Genomic DNA, 21,092 nt, shown 5'->3' with positions numbered 1-21,092 from the left:
TGAGGCTTCCATGGAGCAGGAAACAAGCCCTGATGGTTTGTGTGGGCTGGGAGTCCGGCTGGGGCTGGGGCTTGTCCCTTCCTGTCCCTGGGCCTTGGTTTGAGCCCAAGCCTGTGCAGTGAGTGTGGAAATGCTGGTGTCCACTGGTGGTTTCTGGCCTGAATTCCAAGCTCCAGGCACGTTCTGTGCCTGAGCAGCTGAGGCTGAGCTCAAAGGGCGTCTGGCCACTTACAAGCCACTGGACACTCAGCAGAATGCTGGACTGGGCATCTGCAAACTCTCCCATGAGAGTGGACCCTCGGTGACCCTGAACAGGCTAATTTGCCTTTTGAGTCCTAGTTTCACTGTTTTCACCTCTAGGATGGGGATTAGACTAGCCCCCACCTCAGTGTTGGGAGGGCGCTCAGGAACTTGCAGCATGAATTTTAAATTATTTCTATTACTACTGTGTGTGAGTGGTTCTCCCTGGTGGGGCAGCAACACTCAGCTGAGAAGGTGGAGGTGTCCAGGCAAGTCCCAGATAGCGTCTGTGAACCCCACCCGGCCCTCCTGCAGATGGCGGTGGCCCTTTGAGGCCCAGACCAAGTGGCAGGACCGATAAGGCCTCCTATCCTGCCAAGGGCAGGCCCAGGCTGGGAGGAAGGGTCAGGGGTTTCAGTTTCCAAAAATCTACTTACCGTCAAGAAAGCAGGTCATGAAACAGCTATTTAAAGGTAAAATGAGGAGACTTGGAGGTGTCGGCTCTTAGCAGAGAAGAGCCTGAGGATGTCCCCTGTAGCAAATGGAGCTTGGCCCTCGTGCTTCATTGTCCAGGAGACACTGGGAGAACTCAGAGCTGGGACTCACTCAGGGACCATCTGTTCTGAACCCTGTTACTGGTGGGGAAACTGAGGTCCAAAGCAAGGCCCACTGACCCTCAGGCCAGCGTGTGACAATGATGTCTCATTTCTGTCACAGCCAATGAGGTGCAAACATGGACAGGAGGGTGGCGCTGGGATCCAGAGTGCTGCTGCGAGGGCAGGGACACACCCAGGACCTCTGTGGGCACATGAAGTGCTGCCCATGAGGGTGGCGCTGGGACCCAGAGTGCTGCTGCGAGGGCAGGGACGCACCCAGGACCTCTGTGGGCACATGAAGTGCTGCCCATGAGGGTGGCGCTGGGATCCACAGTGCTGCTGCGAGGGCAGGGACGCACCCAGGACCTCTGTGGGCACATGAAGTGCTGCCCATGAGGGTGGCGCTGGGATCCACAGTGCTGCTGCGAGGGCAGGGACGCACCCAGGACCTCTGTGGGCTGGGGTCATGGTGAGCTCCCTGCACTTTCACCAGTTCGAGCTCTCGTTATGACTGACGATAGTCAGAAGAATGAACAATGAGTGCCAGGGTTACTGGCAGGAGGCCAACCCTGAGAGGGTAACTGGGGGAACAGTGGGATCCTTTGAGCCCAGAGATGTCCAGTCTGGAGCCCCAGGGTTCTGCCCATCAGGGCAGCAGCACGATTAGGTCAGAAGAGCGAGACCTGAGTCACAGTCCTGCTCCATTCGCATGGTCGCTGTGAGGGTCCCTGTGAGGAGGCCTCCATTACCACCACCGGCCACTGCCCTGGGTTCCCCCACCCCTATCTGTCCCATCTCACCCTTCCAGCCTCAAGCCCTGCTCCTGCACTCTCATTTCCATCCCAGAGGCACTCCTGGGAAGTGTGGGAGAACTCACAAACCTTTTGATTATACATAAAATCAAAACACGGACAAGTGGGATAAAGGCTTGCAAAATGTGTAACAGAGGCTATCTATTCCTCAGAAAGAACACAGCCAAACCATCCAAGAACAGACAACCTGTAAAGAAAACAAGAAAAGCAATTCTCTGCAAATAATTAAGTGATGCAGCTCTCTCTCTCAATCAAAGAAATGCAACATAGAACAAGACACCATTTTCCTTTCTGGGAATTTCAGAAAAAAAAAAAATGTTATGCAGGCTGGGCGTGGTGGCTCACGCCTGTAATCCCAGCACTTTGAGAGGCCGAGACGGGTGGATCACGAGGTCAGGAGATCGAGACCATCCTGGCTAACGCGGTGAAACCCTGTCTCTACTAAAAATACAAAAAATTAGCCGGACGTGGTGGCGGGCGCCTGTAGTCTCAGCTACTGGGGAGGCTGAGGCAGGAGAATGGTGTGAACCTGGGAGGTGGAGCTTGCAGTGAGCTGAAATCGCGCCACTGCACTCCAGCCTGGGCGACAGAGCAAGACTCCATCTCAAAAAAAAAAAAAAAATTAGCCTGGTGTGGTGGCGGGCACCTGTAGTCCCAGCTACTCGGGAGGCTGAGGCAGGAGAATGATGTGAACCTGGGAGGTGGAGCTTGCAGTGAACTGAGATTGTGCCACTGCACTCCAGCCTGGGTGACAGAGCGAGACTCTGTCTCAAAAAAAAAAAAAAATGTTATGCAGCCCTGTGCAAGAAAACGCACCTGTTGGTACTGTTGAGCCATTTCAAATGCACGTACCCTTCACCCTGGTGAGGCCAATCCACAAATTTGTTCTGCAAAATACACATGAGTGTCAGTGTTGGTGCAAGAGGGTTACTTGCAACAGTGAAAATGCTCATCCCTCAGTCAAGTGGTTAGGTTCTGATGCATTTGATGTGCTTGGGAAAGTTCTGGAGGCAGCCAAAGAAGCTCATTAACTTTAGTTACCTCCTGGGGAAGCCTGGGATAGGGTAGGTGGGATGATTTTTTAAAAAACAACTTCACTGAGATATAATTTACTATACCATACCAATTTGCATACCATAAAGCTTATCCACTTGAAGTGTACACTTCCATGTCTTTTTTTTTTTTTTGAGATGGAGTCTCGCTCTGTCGCCCAGGCTGGAGTGCAGTGGTGAGATCTTGGCTCACTGCAAGCTCCGCCTCCCGGGTTCACACCATTCTCCTGCCTCAGCCTCCTGAGTATCTGGGACTACAGGCGCCCGCCACCATGTCCAGCTGATTTTTTGTATTTTTAGTAGACACGGGGTTTCACCGTGTTAGCCAGGATGGTCTCGATCTCCTGACCTCGTGATCCGCCTGCCTTGGCCTCCCAAAGCGCTGGGATTACAGGCATGGGCCACTGCGCCCGGCACTTCCATGTCTTTTAGTGTATTCACATTCTCAGAGCTGTCCAACCATTACCACAGTCAACGTTAGAACATTTTCATCACTCCCCTTCAAAAAACCCATATGAATCGCTCCATATTTCTCCTGACCCCCTGGAAGCCCTAGGCAGCCACTAATCATTCTGTCTCTATGGATTTGCCTACTCTGGGCATCTTATATAAATGGAATCATATATTAGTGTGTCTTCAAGATGGATTCATGTGCCGTACTTCATTCCTTTTTATGGCTGAATAGTATTCCCTTAAACAAACTATACCATATTCACCCATTCATCAATTGATATACCCTAGGATTGCTTCCACTTTGGGTTATTATGAATAATATTACTAAGAACACACGTTTTTGTGTGGACATATGCTTTCATTTCTCTTGGCTATATATCTAAAAGGGGGATTTGCTGAGTGTCGTGTTAACTCTAACCTTTGAGGAACTGCCAGCCTGTTTTCCATAGCGAGTGTAGCCTCTTACATTCCCACCAACAGGAGAGAGATTCCCGTTTCTCCACACCCCTGCTGACGCTTGTCTTTTTGATTATAGCCATCGTAGGAGGTGTGATGTGGCATCTATTTGTAGTTTTGATTTGCATCTCCCTAATGCCTAATAATGTTGAGCATTTTTAATTTCTATTTTGCCCAGGCTGGTCTGGAGTTCCTGGCCTCTCAGCGCTGGGGTCACAGGCGTGAGCCTCTACCAGTTGAGCTGAGCATCTTCTGGTGCTTATTGGCCATTTGCATAATGCACTGGAAAAATATTCATATCTTTTGTGCATTTTTCAATTGATTGTCTTTTTATTGTTGAGTTGTAAGTTTCCTCCATTCTAGATACAATTCCCTTATCAGATATGTGACTTACAAATATTTTCTCCCGTTCTGTGGGTGGACTTTTAATTTTCTTGGTGGTGTCCTTTAAAGCACAGAAGTTTTTGTTTTGTTTTGAGATGGAGTCTCGCTCTGTCGCCAGGCCAGAGTTCAGTGGCACGATCTCGGCTCACTGCAACCTCCGCCTCCCGGCTTCAAGCGATTCTCCTGCCTCAGCCTCCCAAGTAGCTGGGATTAGAAGCAGGCGCTGCCAAACCCGGCTAATTTTTGTATTTTTAGTAGAGAGACGGGGTTTTACCATGTTAGCCAGGATGGTCTAGATCTCCTGATCTCATGATCTGCCCACCTCGGCCTCCCACAGTGCTGGGATTTCAGGCGTGAGCCACCGCGCCCGGCCGCAGTAAAGTTTTTAATCTGATGAAGTTTAATTTATTCTTCTGTAGTCGCTCCTGCCTTTAGTGTCACTGCCTCGCCCAAGGTCTCGAAGATCTCCTGTCGGCTTCCAAGTGTTTCCCTTTTTTTTTTTTTTTTGAGACGGAGTCTCGCTCTGTCGCCTAGGCTGTAGTGCAGTGGCGCAATCTCGGCTCACCGCAAGCTCCGCCTCCCGGGTTCAAGCGATTTTCCTGTCTCAGCCTCCCGAGTAGCTGGGATTACAGGCGCCTGCCACCACGCCCGGCTAATTTTTTTTTTTTTTGTATTTTTTGTAGAGACAGGGTTTCACCATGTTGGCCACGATGGTCTCGAACTCCTGACCTCGTGATCCACCCACCTCCGCCTCCCAAAGTGCTGGGATTACAGGCGTGAGCCACCGCGCCCGGCCGCAGTAAAGTTTTTAATCTGATGAAGTTTAATTTATTCTTCTGTAGTCGCTCCTGCCTTTAGTGTCACTGCCTCGCCCAAGGTCTCGAAGATCTCCTGTCGGCTTCCAAGTGTTTCCCTTTTTTTTTTTTTTTTGAGACGGAGTCTCGCTCTGTCGCCTAGGCTGTAGTGCAGTGGCGCAATCTCGGCTCACCGCAAGCTCCGCCTCCCGGGTTCAAGCGATTTTCCTGTCTCAGCCTCCCGAGTAGCTGGGATTACAGGCGCCTGCCACCACGCCCGGCTAATTTTTTTTTTTTTTGTATTTTTTGTAGAGACAGGGTTTCACCATGTTGGCCACGATGGTCTCGAACTCCTGACCTCGTGATCCACCCACCTCCGCCTCCCAAAGTGCTGGGATTACAGGCGTGAGCCACCGCGCCCGGCCTTTTTTTTTTCTTTCTTTCTTTCTTTTTTTTTTTTTTTGATACGGGGTCTCGTCGCTCTGTCGCCCAGGGTGGAGTGCAATGGCGTGATCTTGGCTCACTGCAACCTCCGCCTCCCGGGTTCCAGCGATTCTCCTCTAGGATTACGGGCGCCTGCCACCACGCCCGGATAATTTCTTCTAATTTTTAGTAGAGATGGGGTTTCACTGTGTTAGCTAGGATGGTCTCGATCTCCTGACCTCGTGATCCGCCCGCCTCGGCCTCCCAAAATGCTGGGATTACAGGCGTGAGCCACCGCGCCACGCCCAAGTGTTATTTGTAAAATGAAGAAACCAACATCGAGACGGACGCTGACTCGACCCCGCGCCTTTCCCATCTACACCAGCAAGAGGGCCCCTATGCCCCAAACGCGAACCGTACGGCTCCTGACAGCACCGCGGAACTCGGTGGCTTCCAGAAGGCCCCGCGCCTGCGCATTCCGCTGCCTGCGCCTGCGCCGTTCTCCCGGCCGCCGCCTCAGCACCTCCTCCCGACGGTGTCGCCGAAGTCTCGCGAGCCCGGAGCGTGGCACGTGGGTTGGTAACTGTGGCGCTGCTCCCTCCACCTCCACCTCTGCCCTCCTCAGGCCCCCTCCGCCTCCACCCCTGCCCTCCTCAGGCCCCCTCCGCCTCCACCCCTGCCCTCCTCAGGCCCCCTCCGCCTCCACCCCTGCCCTCCTCAGGCCCCCTCCGCCTCCACCCCTGCCCTCCTCAGGCCCCCTCCGCCTCCACCCCTGCCCTCCTCAGGCCCCCTCCGTCCCCGCCTCGTCCTCCTCAGGCCCCCTCCCCCTCCACCCCTGCCCTCCTCTGGCCCCCTCCGTCCCCGCCCCCGGCCCCACGGCGGGATGCGGGACAACACCAGTCCCATCAGCGTGATTCTGGTGAGCTCGGGGAGCAGGGGCAATAAGCTGCTGTTCAGGTACCCCTTCCAGAGAAGCCAGGAGCACCCGGCGTCCCAGACAAGTAAGTGAGCGCTGGGCGGGGGCCTGGCGCTCGCGGGGGCCGCCTCGTTCCCGGGCCGCCTCATTCCGGGGCCGCCTCATTCCAGGGCCGCCTCGCGGAGCTTAGCTTTTGCTGGGCATTCGAGATGTGCTCGTTGTAGAGTATTTGAAAAGTAGAAAAAGGAAAAAAAAAAATAAAAAGTAAAAAAAATTAAAATCATGCATTGTTCACCACACCAAAGCAACTACTGCTGACATTTCATCAGTCTCCAGCCTTTAAAAAATAAAGTAAAATAAAATAAAATGAGTTTGGGATGTATTCATCTTGAGAAAATGCAAAATTACACGAACAAGGCCGGTGGCGGTAATCCCAGCTCTTTGGGAGGCCGAGGCGGGCGGATCACCTGAGGTCAGGAGTTCGAGACCAGCCTGGCCAACATGGTTGAAACTCTGTCTCTACTGAAAAAATAAAAATAAAAAAACCCAGAAATTAGCCGAGCGTGGTGGTGCGTGCCCATAATCCTAGCTACTCGGGAGGCTGAGGCAGGATAATTGCTTGAACCCGGGAGGCGGAGGTTTCAGTGAACCGAGATCGCGCCACTGGATTCCAGCCTGGGCAACAGAGCAAGACTCCGTCTCAAAAAAAAAAAAAGTTACGTGAACGTCTGAAGTTGTCTTTGCCACCCCCAGTTCCAGCCAGCACAGGGATCACCCCCGGCCGTGTTGGGAGTTGTCTGCCCTGTACGTAGATGCAGATCTATCCACAGGAAAAGAGAACGTTGCGTGAGGTTTTTCATCGCACGAATTGTTCTGTGGCGCCCTTTTCCCATAGTCGGCCTTGGAGCTCTGTCTGCCTTTGCAAGCAGGGATCAACCTCACCCTTGGCTGCAGGCTGCTGCCTTCCCTTGTGGACGGCATGTAGGTTACTTTTGATTTTTCATCATCATGAATGTTCAGTTTTTGTTTTTATTTGATTTATTTTTTGAGACGGAGTCTCACTCTGTCGCCCAGGCTGGAGTTCAGTGGCGTCATCTCGGCTCACTGCAGCCTCCACCTCCCGGGCTCAAGGGATTCTCCTGCCTCAGCCTCCCAAGTAGCTAGGGCTACAGGCATGTGCCACCACACCCTGCAATTTTTTTTTTTTTTTTTAGTAGAGATGGGGTTTTGCCATGTTGGCCAGGCTGATCTCGAACTCCTGGCCTCAAATGATCTACCTGCCTCGGCCTCCCAAAGTACTGGGATTACAGGTGTGAGCCACCGCACCCGGACTGTTCAGTTTTTATTTTATATTTTGTTTTAAAATTATTTTTAAACTTGTTGATATGGCAGAAAGTTTTAAAGATACAAAGGAGTTTAGATTATGGAAAGAAAGTTCTTTCCTACTGTTGGCCCCCAGCCCTCAGTTTCCATCATAGGGGTAACTACTGTTCCCATTTTCCTGTGTCTTTCCAGGACCTTCTGTGTAAATACAGCCGTATGTATTTCTTTTTTCTTTCTTTTTTTTTTTTTTTTGAGTCGAGTCTTGCAGTCTCGCCAGGCTGGAGTGCAGTGGCGTGATCTTGGCTCACCGCAACCTCCGACCCCCTGTCAAGCAATTCTCCGGCCTCAGCCTCCCGAGTAGCTGTGACTACAGGCATGCGCCACCATGCCCAGCTAATTTTTTTTTTTTATTTTTAGTAGAGATGGGGTTTCACCATGTTGGCCAGGGTGGTCTCCAACTCCTGACCTCGTGATCCGCCCGCCTTGGCCTCCCAAAGTGCTGGGATTACAGGCGTGAGCCACCACGCCCGGCCTGCACTTGTGTTTTTTTTCTAAGCACAGGGAAAGTCACACCATACACACTGTTCTGCCCCTGTTTTCGTTTTCACTTCATGTCTGCATCTTTGATGTAGATCAGAACCTGTCGAGCACCCTTGTCCTTCTTACCGGCCACGGTGAATTCCATGAGATGAACATATTGTGATTTGTTTATCGTGTCCTCTTGGTTGATGGATGCAAAATTGTTTTCAATCTTTTGCTAATACAAAAAGTGCAAATGTTCTTTCCAGGTATTGTCATTTTGCAGAATTCTTGTAATATTAAATCCCCAAAGTAGCATGGTTGGGTATAAGGGATAAGGAGCATATTTATTTTTAATAGGTTAGATTTTTCAATCTTTGTTAATTTGGTAGGTGAAAAATTATATCCGGTAGTAATTTTAATGTTTATTTGCCTTTTAATTGAGATAGAAAGCATATTTTCCTGTTTTTGGAGCCATTTGGATTTCCTTTTCAGTGAATGACTTATTTATAACCTTTGCCTAATGTTCTCTTGGGTTGTTTGATTTTTTTTCCTTATAGATTTGAAGGAGTTCTTTATATATTTAATGTAAAAATAGGTCTTGGGACAAAGCTATAGTTACCCTGTTTGCTTCTGTGTAGTTCTTGCCAGAGTTTTGATTTTTATGGAGTTTTCAGTCTAATCTCTTGTGGTTTCTGAGTTTTGTTTTAAATAGAAAGGCGTTTTGCTCTCCAAAATTATTAACAACAACAATAAAAAACTCCCTTATTTTCCTCCAGACTGTTTATGTCTTTTTTTTTTTTTTTTTTTTTTTTTGAGACAGAGTCTCACTCTGTCGCCCAGGCTGGAGTGCAATGGCATGATCTTGGCTCACTGCAACCTCTGCTTCCCGGGTTCAAGCGATTCTCCTGTCCCAGCCTCCTGAGTAGCTGGGTTTACAGGTGCGTGCCACCACGCCTGGCTAATTTTTGTATTTTTAGTAGAGATGGGGTTTCACCATATCAGCCAGGCTGGTCTTGAACTCCTGACCTCGTGATCTGCCTTCCTCGGCCTCCCAAAGTATGTCTTGTTTTTAAATGTGTTTGTCTTGGCGTAAGGTGAAGGCTAATCCTAAGAGCTGATATTTTCTGGGCTCTTGTGAAGAGTTGCAGATGAACTGCGTGGTTGCCTTTGGAGCCCTGTGGAACTGGAGTTATAACAGGCCACAACGTGGCCAAATGATGATTGATTGGGCCAACATAATTTTCTTTTCCATATGGCTATCTGGTCCCAACATAATTTTATTGAATAATTCACCTTACTTCCACTAGTTGATTCTGCTGTCTTTATCATGTGCTAAATTCTCACGTTTACTTGGATCTATTTTTTATCTTTCTTATCTCCTCCAATGATCTATGTGTACGTTCCATAATAATCACTGTGACTTTATATTATGTTATACTATCAGTAAGGTGAGTCACTTGTCATTACTTTCCTTTTTCGGCATTATCCTGGCTGTGCTTTATTATTTTTCCCTGTAAACTTTCGCATCAAGTGTATTAGGTCCCACTCCCAAGCTCTTGGTGTAGGTAGCTTTGAATCTGTTGATTAACTGGGAAGAAAAGCGTCTTTATGTTGAATCTTCCCGTTCAGGAAAATGATATGTCTTCTATTCATTTTTTTCTCCCTTATTAGCTTTTCCATTGTTTTCATGGGCCTTTTGCACTCTTCTTAGGTTCATCACTAGGTTTTTACATTTTTTTACTCCGGTAAAGTATTATTGTTTGTGTATATGAAGGCTCTTGGTGTATGTACAGTTAAATTTTTTTAATTTTGCCTATGCTTTTTCCAACCTAATTGTCATCCCACACTGTGAGGGTGTGTGTGTGTGTGTGTGTACATGTGCATAGGGGCCTACCTCACTTTACTGTGTTTTCTACAGATTGAAAGTTTATGGCAACCCTGTGTCCAGCAAGTCTGTCAGCACCATTTTTCCAACAGTATATACTCACTTTGTGTCTCTGTGTGATGTTTTGGTAATTCTTGCAGTATTTCAAACTTTTTCATTATTATTGTATCTGTTATGGTGATACATGATCTTTATGTTACTATTGTGATTGTTTTGGGGTACTAAGAACCATGTCCACATAAGATAGCAAGTTTCATCAATAATTGTGTGTATTCTGGCTGTTCCCCCATCTGTTTCCATCTCCTTGGACCACCGTGTTCCCTTAGACACAACAATATTGAAATTAAGCTGGATATCTTCAGTGGCCTCTAAGGGTTCAAGTGAAATAAAGAATCACATGTTTCTCACTTTAAATCAAAAGCTAGAAATGATTAAGCTTCTTGAGGAAGGCATGTTGAAAGCTGAACTAGGCCAAAAGCTAGTCTGCTTGCACAAAACAGCCAAATGGTAAATGCAAAGGAAAAGCTCTTGAAGGAAATGGGAAGTGTTACTCCAAGCCAGGCCTGCACCTGTACTCCCAGCTACCTGGGAACTGTAGGCAGGAAAATTGCTTGAGCCCCGGAGTTTAAATCTAGCCTGGGCAACATAGGGAGACCCTGACTCTTAAAACAAACAAACAAACAACGCTGGGCACAGTGGCTCATGCCTGTAATCCTAGCACTTTGGGAAGCCGAGGCGGGCGGATTACGAGGTCAGAAGTTCGAGACCAGCCTGGGCAACATGGTGAAATCCCATCTCTGCTAAAAAAAAAAAATACAAAAATTAGCTGGGCGTGTTGGCCCATGCCTGTAATCCCAGCTACTCGGGAGGCTGAGACAGGAGAATTGCTTGAGCCTGGGAGGCGGAGGTTGCAGTGAGCTGAGATCCGACATTGCACTCCAGCCTGGGCAACAAGAGGGAGACTCTGTCTCAAAACAAAGCAAAACAAAACAGTGAATGCATGATAAAAAGGTAAATAGCTTTGTTTGTTGCTGGTATGGAAAGTTTTAGTGGTCTGGATAGATCAGGCCAGCCACAATATTCTCTTAAACCAAAGCCTAATCCAGAAAAAGGCTCCAACTCTCTTTAATTCTGAGAAGGCTGAGAGAGGTGAGGAAGCTGCAGAAGAAAAGTTGGAAGCTAGCAGAAGTTAGTTCATGAGATTTAAGGAAAGAAACCATCTCTATAACGTAAAAGTGCAAGGTGGGCCGGGCGCGGTGGCTCACGCCTGTAACCCCAGCACTTTGGGAGGCCGAGGCGGGTGGATCACGAGGTCAGGAGATCAAGACCATCCTGGCTAACACAGTGAAACCCCGTCTCTACTAAAAATACAAAAAATTAGCCGGGAAGGGGGAGGGGGCTTGCTGGACACCCCATTGGACCGTCATTTTGATGCAGAGGCCTGTGGTTGTCTTGCCCTTTAAATGTGGTGGTGGAACAAACTGTGGTTTGTCACAGGCATATAGAATGCTTTTGCCCCTGCACAGCGGGGTGGCGGGCTCCTGTAGTCCCAGCTACTTGGGAGGCTGAGGCAGGAGAATGGCATGAACCCGGGAGGCAGAGCTTGCAGTGAGCTGAGATTGCACCACTGCACTCCAGCCTGGACAACAGAGCGAGACTCTGTCTCAAAAATCAACAACAACAACAACAGGAAGTGCAAGGTGAAGCAGCAACTGCTGATGTTGAAGCCGCAGCAAGTTATTCAGAAGGTTTAGCTAAGATAATTGATGAAGATGTCTTCATTAAACAACAGATTTTCTTTTTTTTTTTTTTTGAGACAGAGTTTTCGCTCTTGTTGCCCAGGCTGGAGTGCAATGGCGCGATCTCAGCTCACTGCAACCTCTGCCTCCTGGGTTCAAGCAATTCTCCTGCCTCAGCCTCCCAAGTAGCTGGGATTACAGGCATGCGCCCCCACACCTGGCTAATTTTTTTTTTTTTTGTATTTTTAGTAGACACGGGGTTTCACCATGTTGGTCAGGTTGGTCTTGAACTCCTGACCTCAGGTGATCCGCCTGTCTTGGCCTCCCAAAGTGCTGGGATTACAGGCGTGGGCCACCGCGCTCAGCCACGCCCGGATAATTTTTGTATTTTTAGTAGAGACGGGGTTTCGCCATGTTGGCCAGGCTGATTTCGAACTCCTGACCTCAGGTGATCCACCCACCTTGGCCTCCTAAAGGGTTGGGATTACAGGCAAGAGCCACCGTGCCTGGCTTATCACTGTTTTTGAAGATAACATAAGATTTGTCATTTTAATGATTTGTAAGTGTACAATTAAGTGGCATTAATTACATTCATTATAGTGTGCAGCCATTACCGCTATCTGTTTCTAAAGCTTTTTCATCATGTAAACTGAAACTCTGTAACCACTGACCAATAACTCTTCATTTCCCCTGCTCCCAGCGCCTGCTAACCTCTAATCTACTTTCTGTCTTGATGCATTTGCCTGTTCTAGACATTTCATATACTGTAAGTGCACCATTTGTTCTTTTGTCTCTGGCTTATTCAGCGTGATGTTGTCAAGGTTCACCCATGTTCATTCTTTTTTATGTCTGAGTAATATTCCATGGTATGGACAGAGCATGTTTTGGAAAACATGGCTGTTAACGGTTCCATAACCCTCCTGTGTGTGGAAGGACCCTGTTTTCTTAGCCCTTCCCCTCTTTTCGCCCCCACTCAGGTAAGCCGCGTAGCAGATACGCTGCCAGCAACACGGGCGACCATGCTGATGAGCAGGACGGCGATTCCAGGTAAGGGCTCTGTGGCCACTTCGGGGCGGGGTGCGTCCTGGTCCCAGGCCTGGGCAAAGCCCCACCCTCCTGTTCACCCAGATGTTTTCTCCCTGAGAAGTCTGGTGGTTTTTTTTTTCCGTTTAGTGGGTGCTCTCAGGTAGTGTACAGTGGAGGACAGCGTAGACAGTCTTGGGCTTGCTGAATAATTTGGGCACCTGTTCCAGCTTCAGGCTTGTCTGGTGGGTGAAGCAGGTCAGAGCACAGATGAGGCCATGTCCACGCAAGATGTTTATCTCCTATGAAAGAAACGTAGAGGAAAGCAGACCCCTATGTTGTTGTCTTTGGATCTAATTCCTTGAGCATGTACCCAGAGGTCAAATGCAGGTGCTTGGGTTTAGCACAGCCTGGTCAAGTCCCTTGTTGGTGTCCAGGCTCAGGTGGTGATATGGGCAGTGGGGCTTAGAGCTGGGATGGTGTGAACCTTGATGTTCTTTGATGTTCTTTTAGGCACAGATGAAAGGTGGATCCGGTTCCTTCCTGTGTTTGTGCCCCCTGCTCTCTCTGGGAGGCACTACCAGGGTAGAAACTTCAGAAATGACCACTTCTGCCTTCTGTTCATTTTGAAGCATAGTAAATGGTAACATAGGCCCAGGTGAGGGAGGGAAGATTGTCAGTTACCTGCCCTGGGTTCCCTTAAACACAGACAAGGCCTGTGTGGAGTAAAGGACTTGGCCTCCACTGTCCCAGGAAAAAATAGCTAAGATCCCTGTGCTGGGCCTTTGCTGTGCAGTGAGGTAGTGCTGTTTCTCTGCAGTTCTCTGGCAAGGCAGCACCACACCTGCCATGGCAATTTGCAAGTCTTTTTAAAAAAATTTTATTGATTGGTTGTAGAGATGGGGTCTTGCTTTGTTGCCTAGGCTGGTCCTGAGCTCCTGGCCTCAAGCGATTTTCCTTCCTTGGCCTCCCAAATTTTTGGGATTACGTACATAAGCCACCATGCCTGACCACAATTTGTGGTTCCAAGAGTGTGATTTTTATCATCCTTTGGGAGGATGTTGGGGCCTCTGGCATGACTGATGACTGTCTCTGAGTGGAGTGGGCTTTGGAAGGGGGAGGGGGCTTGCTGGACACCCCATTGGACCGTCATTTTGATGTAGAGGCCTGTGGTTGTCTTGCCCTTTAAATGTGGTGGTGGAACAAACTCTGGTTTGTCACAGGCATATGGAATGCTTTTGCCCCTGCACAGTGGGTAGGTATTTCCTGTTCTCCCTCCACCTGTGCCACAGATCAGCTTAGAGCAGGGTTGGCTGCTGGCCACCCCCCACATTAGCCTTACTCCAAGCTGCAGTGGATGTGAGGCCCAGGCTGCTGAAGACTCAGAAGGAAGGCTGGCAGTACCTAATTCCTGCAGTTAATTTTCAGACTTATAATGACATGACCATGAGGATATTTTCTAGGGAATTAATTTAATATTTAACGTAATGAAGAGGTAAAACTGTGGGAGGGGCATGCTTCTCTCTAGAATCTTTTATTGAAGAATTGCTTCATTCAGTAATTTTAGCACATCATGTATCTGTAAATCTCACTGCTGCCACCCATGTTTTCCAGATACAGGGTTCATACCCTTAGGGGCTCAGTTCCCCTCCTGGTTTATTTTGTCGTGTAGGCCCGCAAGCCCCTGCTCTGCCTTGTCATAGCTCAGAGCATGTTCCTGGAGCAAGGCAGTGAAAGTGCATCAAATCCACTCTCTGTGTCTTTGATTTTTTTTTTTTGAGACGGAGTCTTGCTCTGTCACCCAGGCTGGAGTGCAGTGGTGCGATCTCGGCTCCTGCAAACTCCGCCTCCTGGGTTCACACCATTCTCCTGCCTCAGCCTCCAGAGTAGCTGGGACTACAGGCGACTGCCACCACGCCTGGCTAATTTTTTCTATTTTTAGTAGAGATGGAGTTAGCCAGGATGGTCTCGATCTCCTGACCTCGTGATCCACCAGCCTCGGCCTCCCAAAGTGCTGGGATTACAGGCGTGAGCCACTGCGCCCGGCCCGTGTGTTTGACTGTTGTTCCCAAAAGTGCTTTTCTTTCTGAAATCAGAGCTTCAGTTTACCAGACTGAAGCAGTATTAACAGGCTACACAGTAACTTGTGAGTGGTCGTGGCCTGCCTTAGAAACGTGAGGACACAGCCGTGCTGCTCACTATTACAAACACTGGCCAGTGTGGCCATTTAAATTGAAGTTAACTGAAATAGGCCAGATGTCATGGCTTATGCCTGTAATCCAAGCACTTTGGGAGGCCCAGGCAGGTGGATCACCTGAGGTCAGGAGACAGCCTGGCCAACATGGCAAAACCCTACCTCTACTAAAAATACAAAAATTTGTCGGGCATGGGAGCACATGCCTGTAATCCTAGCTACTCCGGAGGCTAAGGCAGGAGAATCACTTGAACTTGGGAGGTGGAGGTTGCAGTGAGCTGAGATCACACCACTGCACTCCAGTTTGGGCAACAGAACGAGAGTCTGTCTCAAAAAAAAAAAAAAAAAAAAAGAAGAAGAAGAAGATGGAAATTAACTGAAATAAAAAATTCACTTGCGGCCGGGCGCAGTGGCTCACGCCTGTAATCCCAGCCCTTTGGGAGGCCAAGGCGGGCGGATCATGGGGTCAGGAGATCGAGACTCATCCTGGCTAACATGGTGAAACCCCATCTCTACTAAAAATACAAAAAATTATCCGGGCATGGTGGCGGGCGCCTGTAGTCCCAGCTACTTGGGAGGCTGAGGCAGGAGAATGGCATGAACCCGGGAGGCGGAGCTTGCAGTGAGCCAAGATCGTGCCACTGCACTCCAGCCTGGGCAACAGAGTGAGACTGTCTCAAAAAAAAAAAAAAAAATTCACTTGCTCAGTTGCACCGGTCACATTTCAGGTGCTCAATGTCTATATGGAAATAGTGTCTACCATATTAAATGGTTCAGATTTGGAATATTCCCATTACAGTAGAAAGTTCTTTTGGGGCCGGGAGCTGTAGCTCATGCCTGTAATACCACCACTTTGGGTGTCCAAGGCGGGGGGATCACTTGAGGGCAGATGTTTGAGAACAGTCTGGACAGCATGACGAAACCCCATCTCTACAAAAAATACAAAAATTAGCTGGGTTGGTGACCTGCGCCCTTAGTCCCAGCCACTGCGGAGGCTGAGGGAGCCCAGGACATGGAGCTTGCAGTGAGCCGACATCATGCCACTGTACTCCATCGAGCCTGAGCCTTGAGTGACAGAGTGAGACCCTGTCTCAAAAAAAAAAAAAAAAAAAAAAATTGGACAATGCTGGCTTAGAGAGGGGGCTAGTTTTTTGAGGTGCATCATCAAGATATGGTTCAGGGCTGGGCGCATTGGCCCATGCCTGTAATCCCAGCACTTTGGGAGACTGAGGTAGGCAGATCGCTTGAGCTCAGGAGTTCGAGACCAGCATGGGTAATATGACGAAGTCCTGTCTCTACCAAAAATACAAAAAATTAGCCTGGCATGGTGGCACACGCCTGTGGTCTCAGCTACTCAGGAGGCTGAGGTGAGAGGATTGCTTGAGGCTGGGAGGCAGAGATTGCAGCAAGCCAAGATCACACTGCTGCACTCCAACTTGGGTGACAGAGTGAGACCCCCTCTCAAAAACAATTTAAGATATGATTCAGGGTATAGAGATTAACTCTTATTTATTTTTTATAATCCTTTTCTATAATTCAATTATGAGAAAAGAAAATGGATATTGTCCAGTGTCTCTAAGACTTGAAACCAAGGTCAGAAGAGATGTAGTGTTCCCTGGGTATTAGGGGCCATGGTGCTCATGTTTAAATGTACCGTGTGTCCCCACCACTGGTAGGGGCAGAAGCCATCAAGCCAGGTCTGAGAGATAGCCTGGTGTCCCTCAGAAAGGCTGGTGTGGGCATGTCCCTCTCTGTGTGGACACCGTCTTCCTGCTCCCTTCTTTGAAACTGGGAGCAGTGCTTAGGCCACTAGCTCAGAGAATGGGGAGCTAGAGTTTTAGAGAAGTACTGATTTCTTTCATTTTCAAAATGCTCTGAAATCATATTATTATTATTATTATTATTATTTTGAGACGTAGTTTCATTCTTGTTGCCCAGGCTGGGGTGCAATGGCGCAATCTCGGCTCACTGCAACCTCTGCCTCCCAGGTTCAAGCAATTCTCCTGCCTCAGCCTACCAAAGTGCTGGGATTACAGGCGTGAGCCACCGCGCCCGGCCTAATTTTTTTTTTTTTTTTTAACAGAGGGTTTCTCCATGTTGGCCAGGCTGGTCTCGAACTCAGCCTGGTCAACATGGAGAACCCTGACCTCAGGTGATTGAACTCCTGGGCTTAAGTGATCCTCCCACCTTGGCCTCCCAATGTTCTGGGATTACACGCATGAGCCCCCTCACCCAGCTACCATCTCTGCCTTTAATTCTCAGGTGACATCTTGGGGAATCAGGTGGCACTGCTACTGTCCTCAGGCTTGGCCACTTTTGTAGCAGTGGGCCCAACTTGTGGCTGCACTTGGGCCTAGGCCGGATGGGGTCCTTGGCCAGGCTGGCACTCTCTAGCTCGAAACATATAGGTCCTCCCACCAGGCACACATGAGGCTCTGCCAGGGCCTCTCTTGATAGGTTTGCCACTATTAGCTTGTGTTTTTAGAGCCGTACACTGATGTGTTAGAAAGATGCCCTCTCCTTTCTGTAGCTGAGGTTGACACACAAGAAAGCAGGTAGGCATTTTTGTCCCCAGGCTTGGGCATTTCCCTCTGCCCAGCCATCGCATCCATGCTGCAGGGCAGTGTACAGGGACAAGTGCAGGTTCAGGGTTCCAAGTTTGACTCTCGCTTTGCAGCCTACGGTGTGTGATCTTGGGCACATTCTTTAGAATGAGCCTTACTTAGTTCCACTGTTTTCTGTAAGATGCCTGAGGGTGGTGAGTTGCTTTCACCTCTTCCTCCCAGATCAGGATGTTGTAGGACCATCCTTGTCTCTGAGTGTTAGCTGATGGCCCTGCCTCCCTCAGAGGGGCAGACGCAAGTCTGTAAAATGCTCCTGTCAGGAAATGGAGCATTGCCGGACTCAGAAGCCCTCTGTGCTTACTCCTTTTCCTCTGGCGCAAAGGGGTTGCATTGTGACTTGTCTAGTTGTAGGAGACAGAGCTTACAGTCAGGCTTCAGCTTCGAGGATTCTGACTTCTTGGGTGATCTTGGTAAAGTCCATGAAACATCTTAATGCTTTCATACTATACAACCTGAGGAGCTTGGCAGCTGCTGAGGAAAGAGATCCCTTCTGTGGATCTTTGGCCGAGCTCCCACACTGTTTCCACTCCTGGATTCAGGTCTCCTTTCTCTTTCCAGAATACATGGAAAGCAGTATGTCCCAGAACTCAAATATCTGCAGAGGAAAATAAAGTTTTTTTTTTTTTTTTGAGACAGAGTTTCACTCTGTCGCCCAAGGCTGGAGTGCAGTGGTGTGATCTCGGCTCGCTGCAGCCTCACCTCTGGGGTTCAAGCGATTCTCCTGCCTCAGCCTCCTGAGTAGCTGGGATTACAGGCATCCACCACCAAGCTGAGCTAATTTTTTCTTTTTAAGTAGAGACAGGGTTTCGCCATGTTGGCCAGGCTGGTCTCGAACTCCTGACCTCAAGCGTTCCACCCACCTCGGATTACAAAGTGCTAGGATTACAGGCGTGAGCCACCGTGCCTAGCCAGAAAGTAAACTCCTAAACTGTTTCTAAAAATCTCAACTCAGGTAGTGCAGAAGCCCAGATATTTTCTGACAAATATATATGGATCCACCATGACCACTTTATTGCTCCAGGCAGAGGCTTAGGGAAGTCAGGTGTGCTGGCAGTCACAGTATCTCAGGAATTGGAGCTGGTGAAATTCATATGACACGCTATAGTTTTCAGAAGGCTTTTGCCTCTGGGAGTCTTATGTGATCCTCTGTAGGCGATTTCTTGTCATGCAGATGAGAAAACTTTTACCACAGAGATTAGTTTTAGGCTGGGTGCGGTGGCTCACGCCTGTAATCCCAGTACTTTGGGAGGCCGAGGCAGGAGGATTGCTTGACCCCAGGAGTATGAGACCAGCCTGGGTAGCATTGTGAGACCCTGTCTCTTTTGAAGAAAAAAAAGAAAAAAGGAAAAAAAAAAGAAAAGAAAAGATGAGATACTTCTGCACAGGCATCCGGCTAATACATATGGTGCTGGGTCTGACCCAGCTCTGCCAGCCTTGTGCTTACTTCTGAAAAATGACTTTTGTTCCTGCCCAGCCCGTACTTCTGTGTGAGAATTTGACTTTTAGTGAGAAAACCCCATGGTAAGCGTTGAGCGTGGGGAGTGTGTGACCCTGTTTCTCGGCGTGGGGAGCGTGTGACCCTGTTTCTCGGCGTGGGGAGCGTGTGACCCTGTTTCTCGGCGTGGGGAGCGTGTGACCCTGTTTCTCGGCGTGGGGAGCGTGTGACCCTGTTTCTCGGCGTGGGGAGCGTGTGACCCTGTTTCTCGGCGTGGGGAGCGTGTGACCCTGTTTCTCGGCGTGGGGAGCGTGTGACCCTGTTTCTCGGCGTGGGGAGCGTGTGACCCTGTTTCTCGGCGTGGGGAGCGTGTGACCCTGTTTCTCGGCGTGGGGAGCGTGTGACCCTGTTTCTCGGCGTGGGGAGCGTGTGACCCTGTTTCTCGGCGTGGGGAGCGTGTGACCCTGTTTCTCGGCGTGGGGAGCGTGTGACCCTGTTTCTCGGCGTGGGGAGCGTGTGACCCTGTTTCTCGGCGTGGGGAGCGTGTGACCCTGTTTCTCGGCGTGGGGAGCGTGTGACCCTGTTTCTCGGCGTGGGGAGCGTGTGACCCTGTTTCTCGGCGTGGGGAGCGTGTGATCCTGTTTCTTGTCTGGTAAGTTGCTTAGTCGTGATGGTCAACAGTTAATGCTTAATGGTGGCACTTCTGCTAGACTTTTGTGCAGTTTTTATAAAATAGCCTTGTAACTTTTCATGGTTTTTAAAAAAGTGATATGTTTTTGTTTGGTCTTGATGGTCCTGTTCCCATTTCAGCGAGCCATGTCCTCCAACCGATGAGCAATTGGTTGCAGGGTAAGACCGAGGCCTCTCCACCGTCTTTCTGTCTTGATTCCGGCTGCCTTCTCTTCTTGTAATTGTGCTTAATTCCTGATTTCCCTCCATGTTGAAGAGTGACTGATGAGGCACACAGGCATGGACCTCACTGCCCCAGTTCCCCCATGAATGCCCAGACTTCCCACCACCCCGGCTTTTTCTCTACCCAGTCATTTAGCTATTTCACATTACCTGAGAGGCCAAGGCATGACTGGCTGGCACCCGGGAGACTTCTGGGACCAGGCATGTCACACAAACCTCCTCTTCCTCCAGGTAGGCACAAGTAGTCCTGTGAGGGTGGTGGGCAAGCAGGAGTGGACTCTGTCATCTCCCTAGTCCACTGCCGCCCTAGAGAGACCTGTGACTGTTGCTCCTTGTTTTTATTTTTTGAGGGGTTTTGTGGGGGCCTCTCCCAAGGGTTGGGCATTAAGTGTGATGCTCAGGCCTAGATGCTATTGAGTGTGCTTAATAGAGGCAGAAATGTTCTCATGGAATCGATATGTTACTTGTCCAGGAGGGCACGGATGACGTGCGACTCTTCCATTCCCCTTGACAGTGCATCTCCTCTGGGCCTTGGAGGTACACACAGTGTCTGTGAGCTTCCAGCAAGGAGGTGGGTGGGGCGAGCAGAGTTGAGCTCCCCTCCAGGAGGTCTTTCCATCCCTTTTGGTGGGTTGGGGGAGCAGAATTGAGCTCCCTTCCAGGATGTCTTTCCATCCCTTTTTTTGCCCACGCTAGAGAGCAAACCCTACTCCAGAATAGCTCGGCAGTGATAGAAGGTCCTGGCCTGTTTTCTGGCTGGGCTGGTTCATCTTCCTAAACGTGTTTTTCTTGAATTTCCAAGTTATTCCAGGAATCTTCAGTTTTTGTAACAGATGTTTTATTGTGCTGCAGTACATTTATTAGGCCTTTCACCATCAAAATGAGGGAAAAGGATTTTCATAAATGTTGGAAGCCAATAAAACAAAACAACACTTGTTTATGGTTCAGTTTGCTGTTTATAAGTTTTGCCCCACCCCCAATCTCATGACTATAACTCTGTCTTTATGTGTATTACATTACCAGACACACTATATAAAGTATAAAGCCAGATGGCTGCAGTGGCTCATGCCTGTAATCCCAGCACTTTGGGAGGCCGAGGCGGGCAGATCATGAGGTCAGGAGGTCGAGACCAGCCTGGCCAACGTGGTGAAACCTCGTCTCTACTAAAAATATGAAAAATTAGCCGGGCGTGGTGGCACGCGCCTGTAATCCCAGCTATTTGGGAGGCTGAGGCAGTAGAATCGCTTGAACCCAGGAGGCGGAGGTTTCAGTGAGCCGAGATTGCGGTATTACACTCCAGCCTGGGCGA

The 21,092-nt window shown here is 49.2% G+C and overlaps 1 protein-coding gene across 10 annotated transcripts in view; it reads left to right on the top strand.

The window, feature by feature from the left end:
- Window positions 1-21,092, top strand: part of NPRL3 (NPR3 like, GATOR1 complex subunit) — a 73,868-nt gene that overhangs the window by 10,880 nt on the left and 41,896 nt on the right. For 2 of the 10 annotated variants that reach the window (XM_063699828.1, XM_063699827.1), the window contains exons 1-3: window positions 5,727-6,211; window positions 12,573-12,642; window positions 19,682-19,720. In XM_063699828.1, the coding sequence (XP_063555898.1) occupies window positions 6,094-6,211; window positions 12,573-12,642; window positions 19,682-19,720 (227 nt within the window). In that variant the 5' untranslated portion in view covers window positions 5,727-6,093. Of the gene's footprint in view, window positions 1-5,721; window positions 6,212-12,572; window positions 12,643-19,681; window positions 19,721-21,092 lie in introns of those variants that run through there. The other 8 variants (XM_063699831.1, XM_063699830.1, XM_055364708.2 and 5 more) reach the window with 6 other exon arrangements.

This window comes from Gorilla gorilla, chromosome 18, assembly GCF_029281585.2.
Source record: "Gorilla gorilla gorilla isolate KB3781 chromosome 18, NHGRI_mGorGor1-v2.1_pri, whole genome shotgun sequence".
Lineage (NCBI taxonomy): Eukaryota > Metazoa > Chordata > Mammalia > Primates > Hominidae > Gorilla > Gorilla gorilla.
The sequence above is the reverse complement of the archived record's forward strand: the minus strand, read 5'-3'. Positions and strand labels throughout refer to the sequence as shown.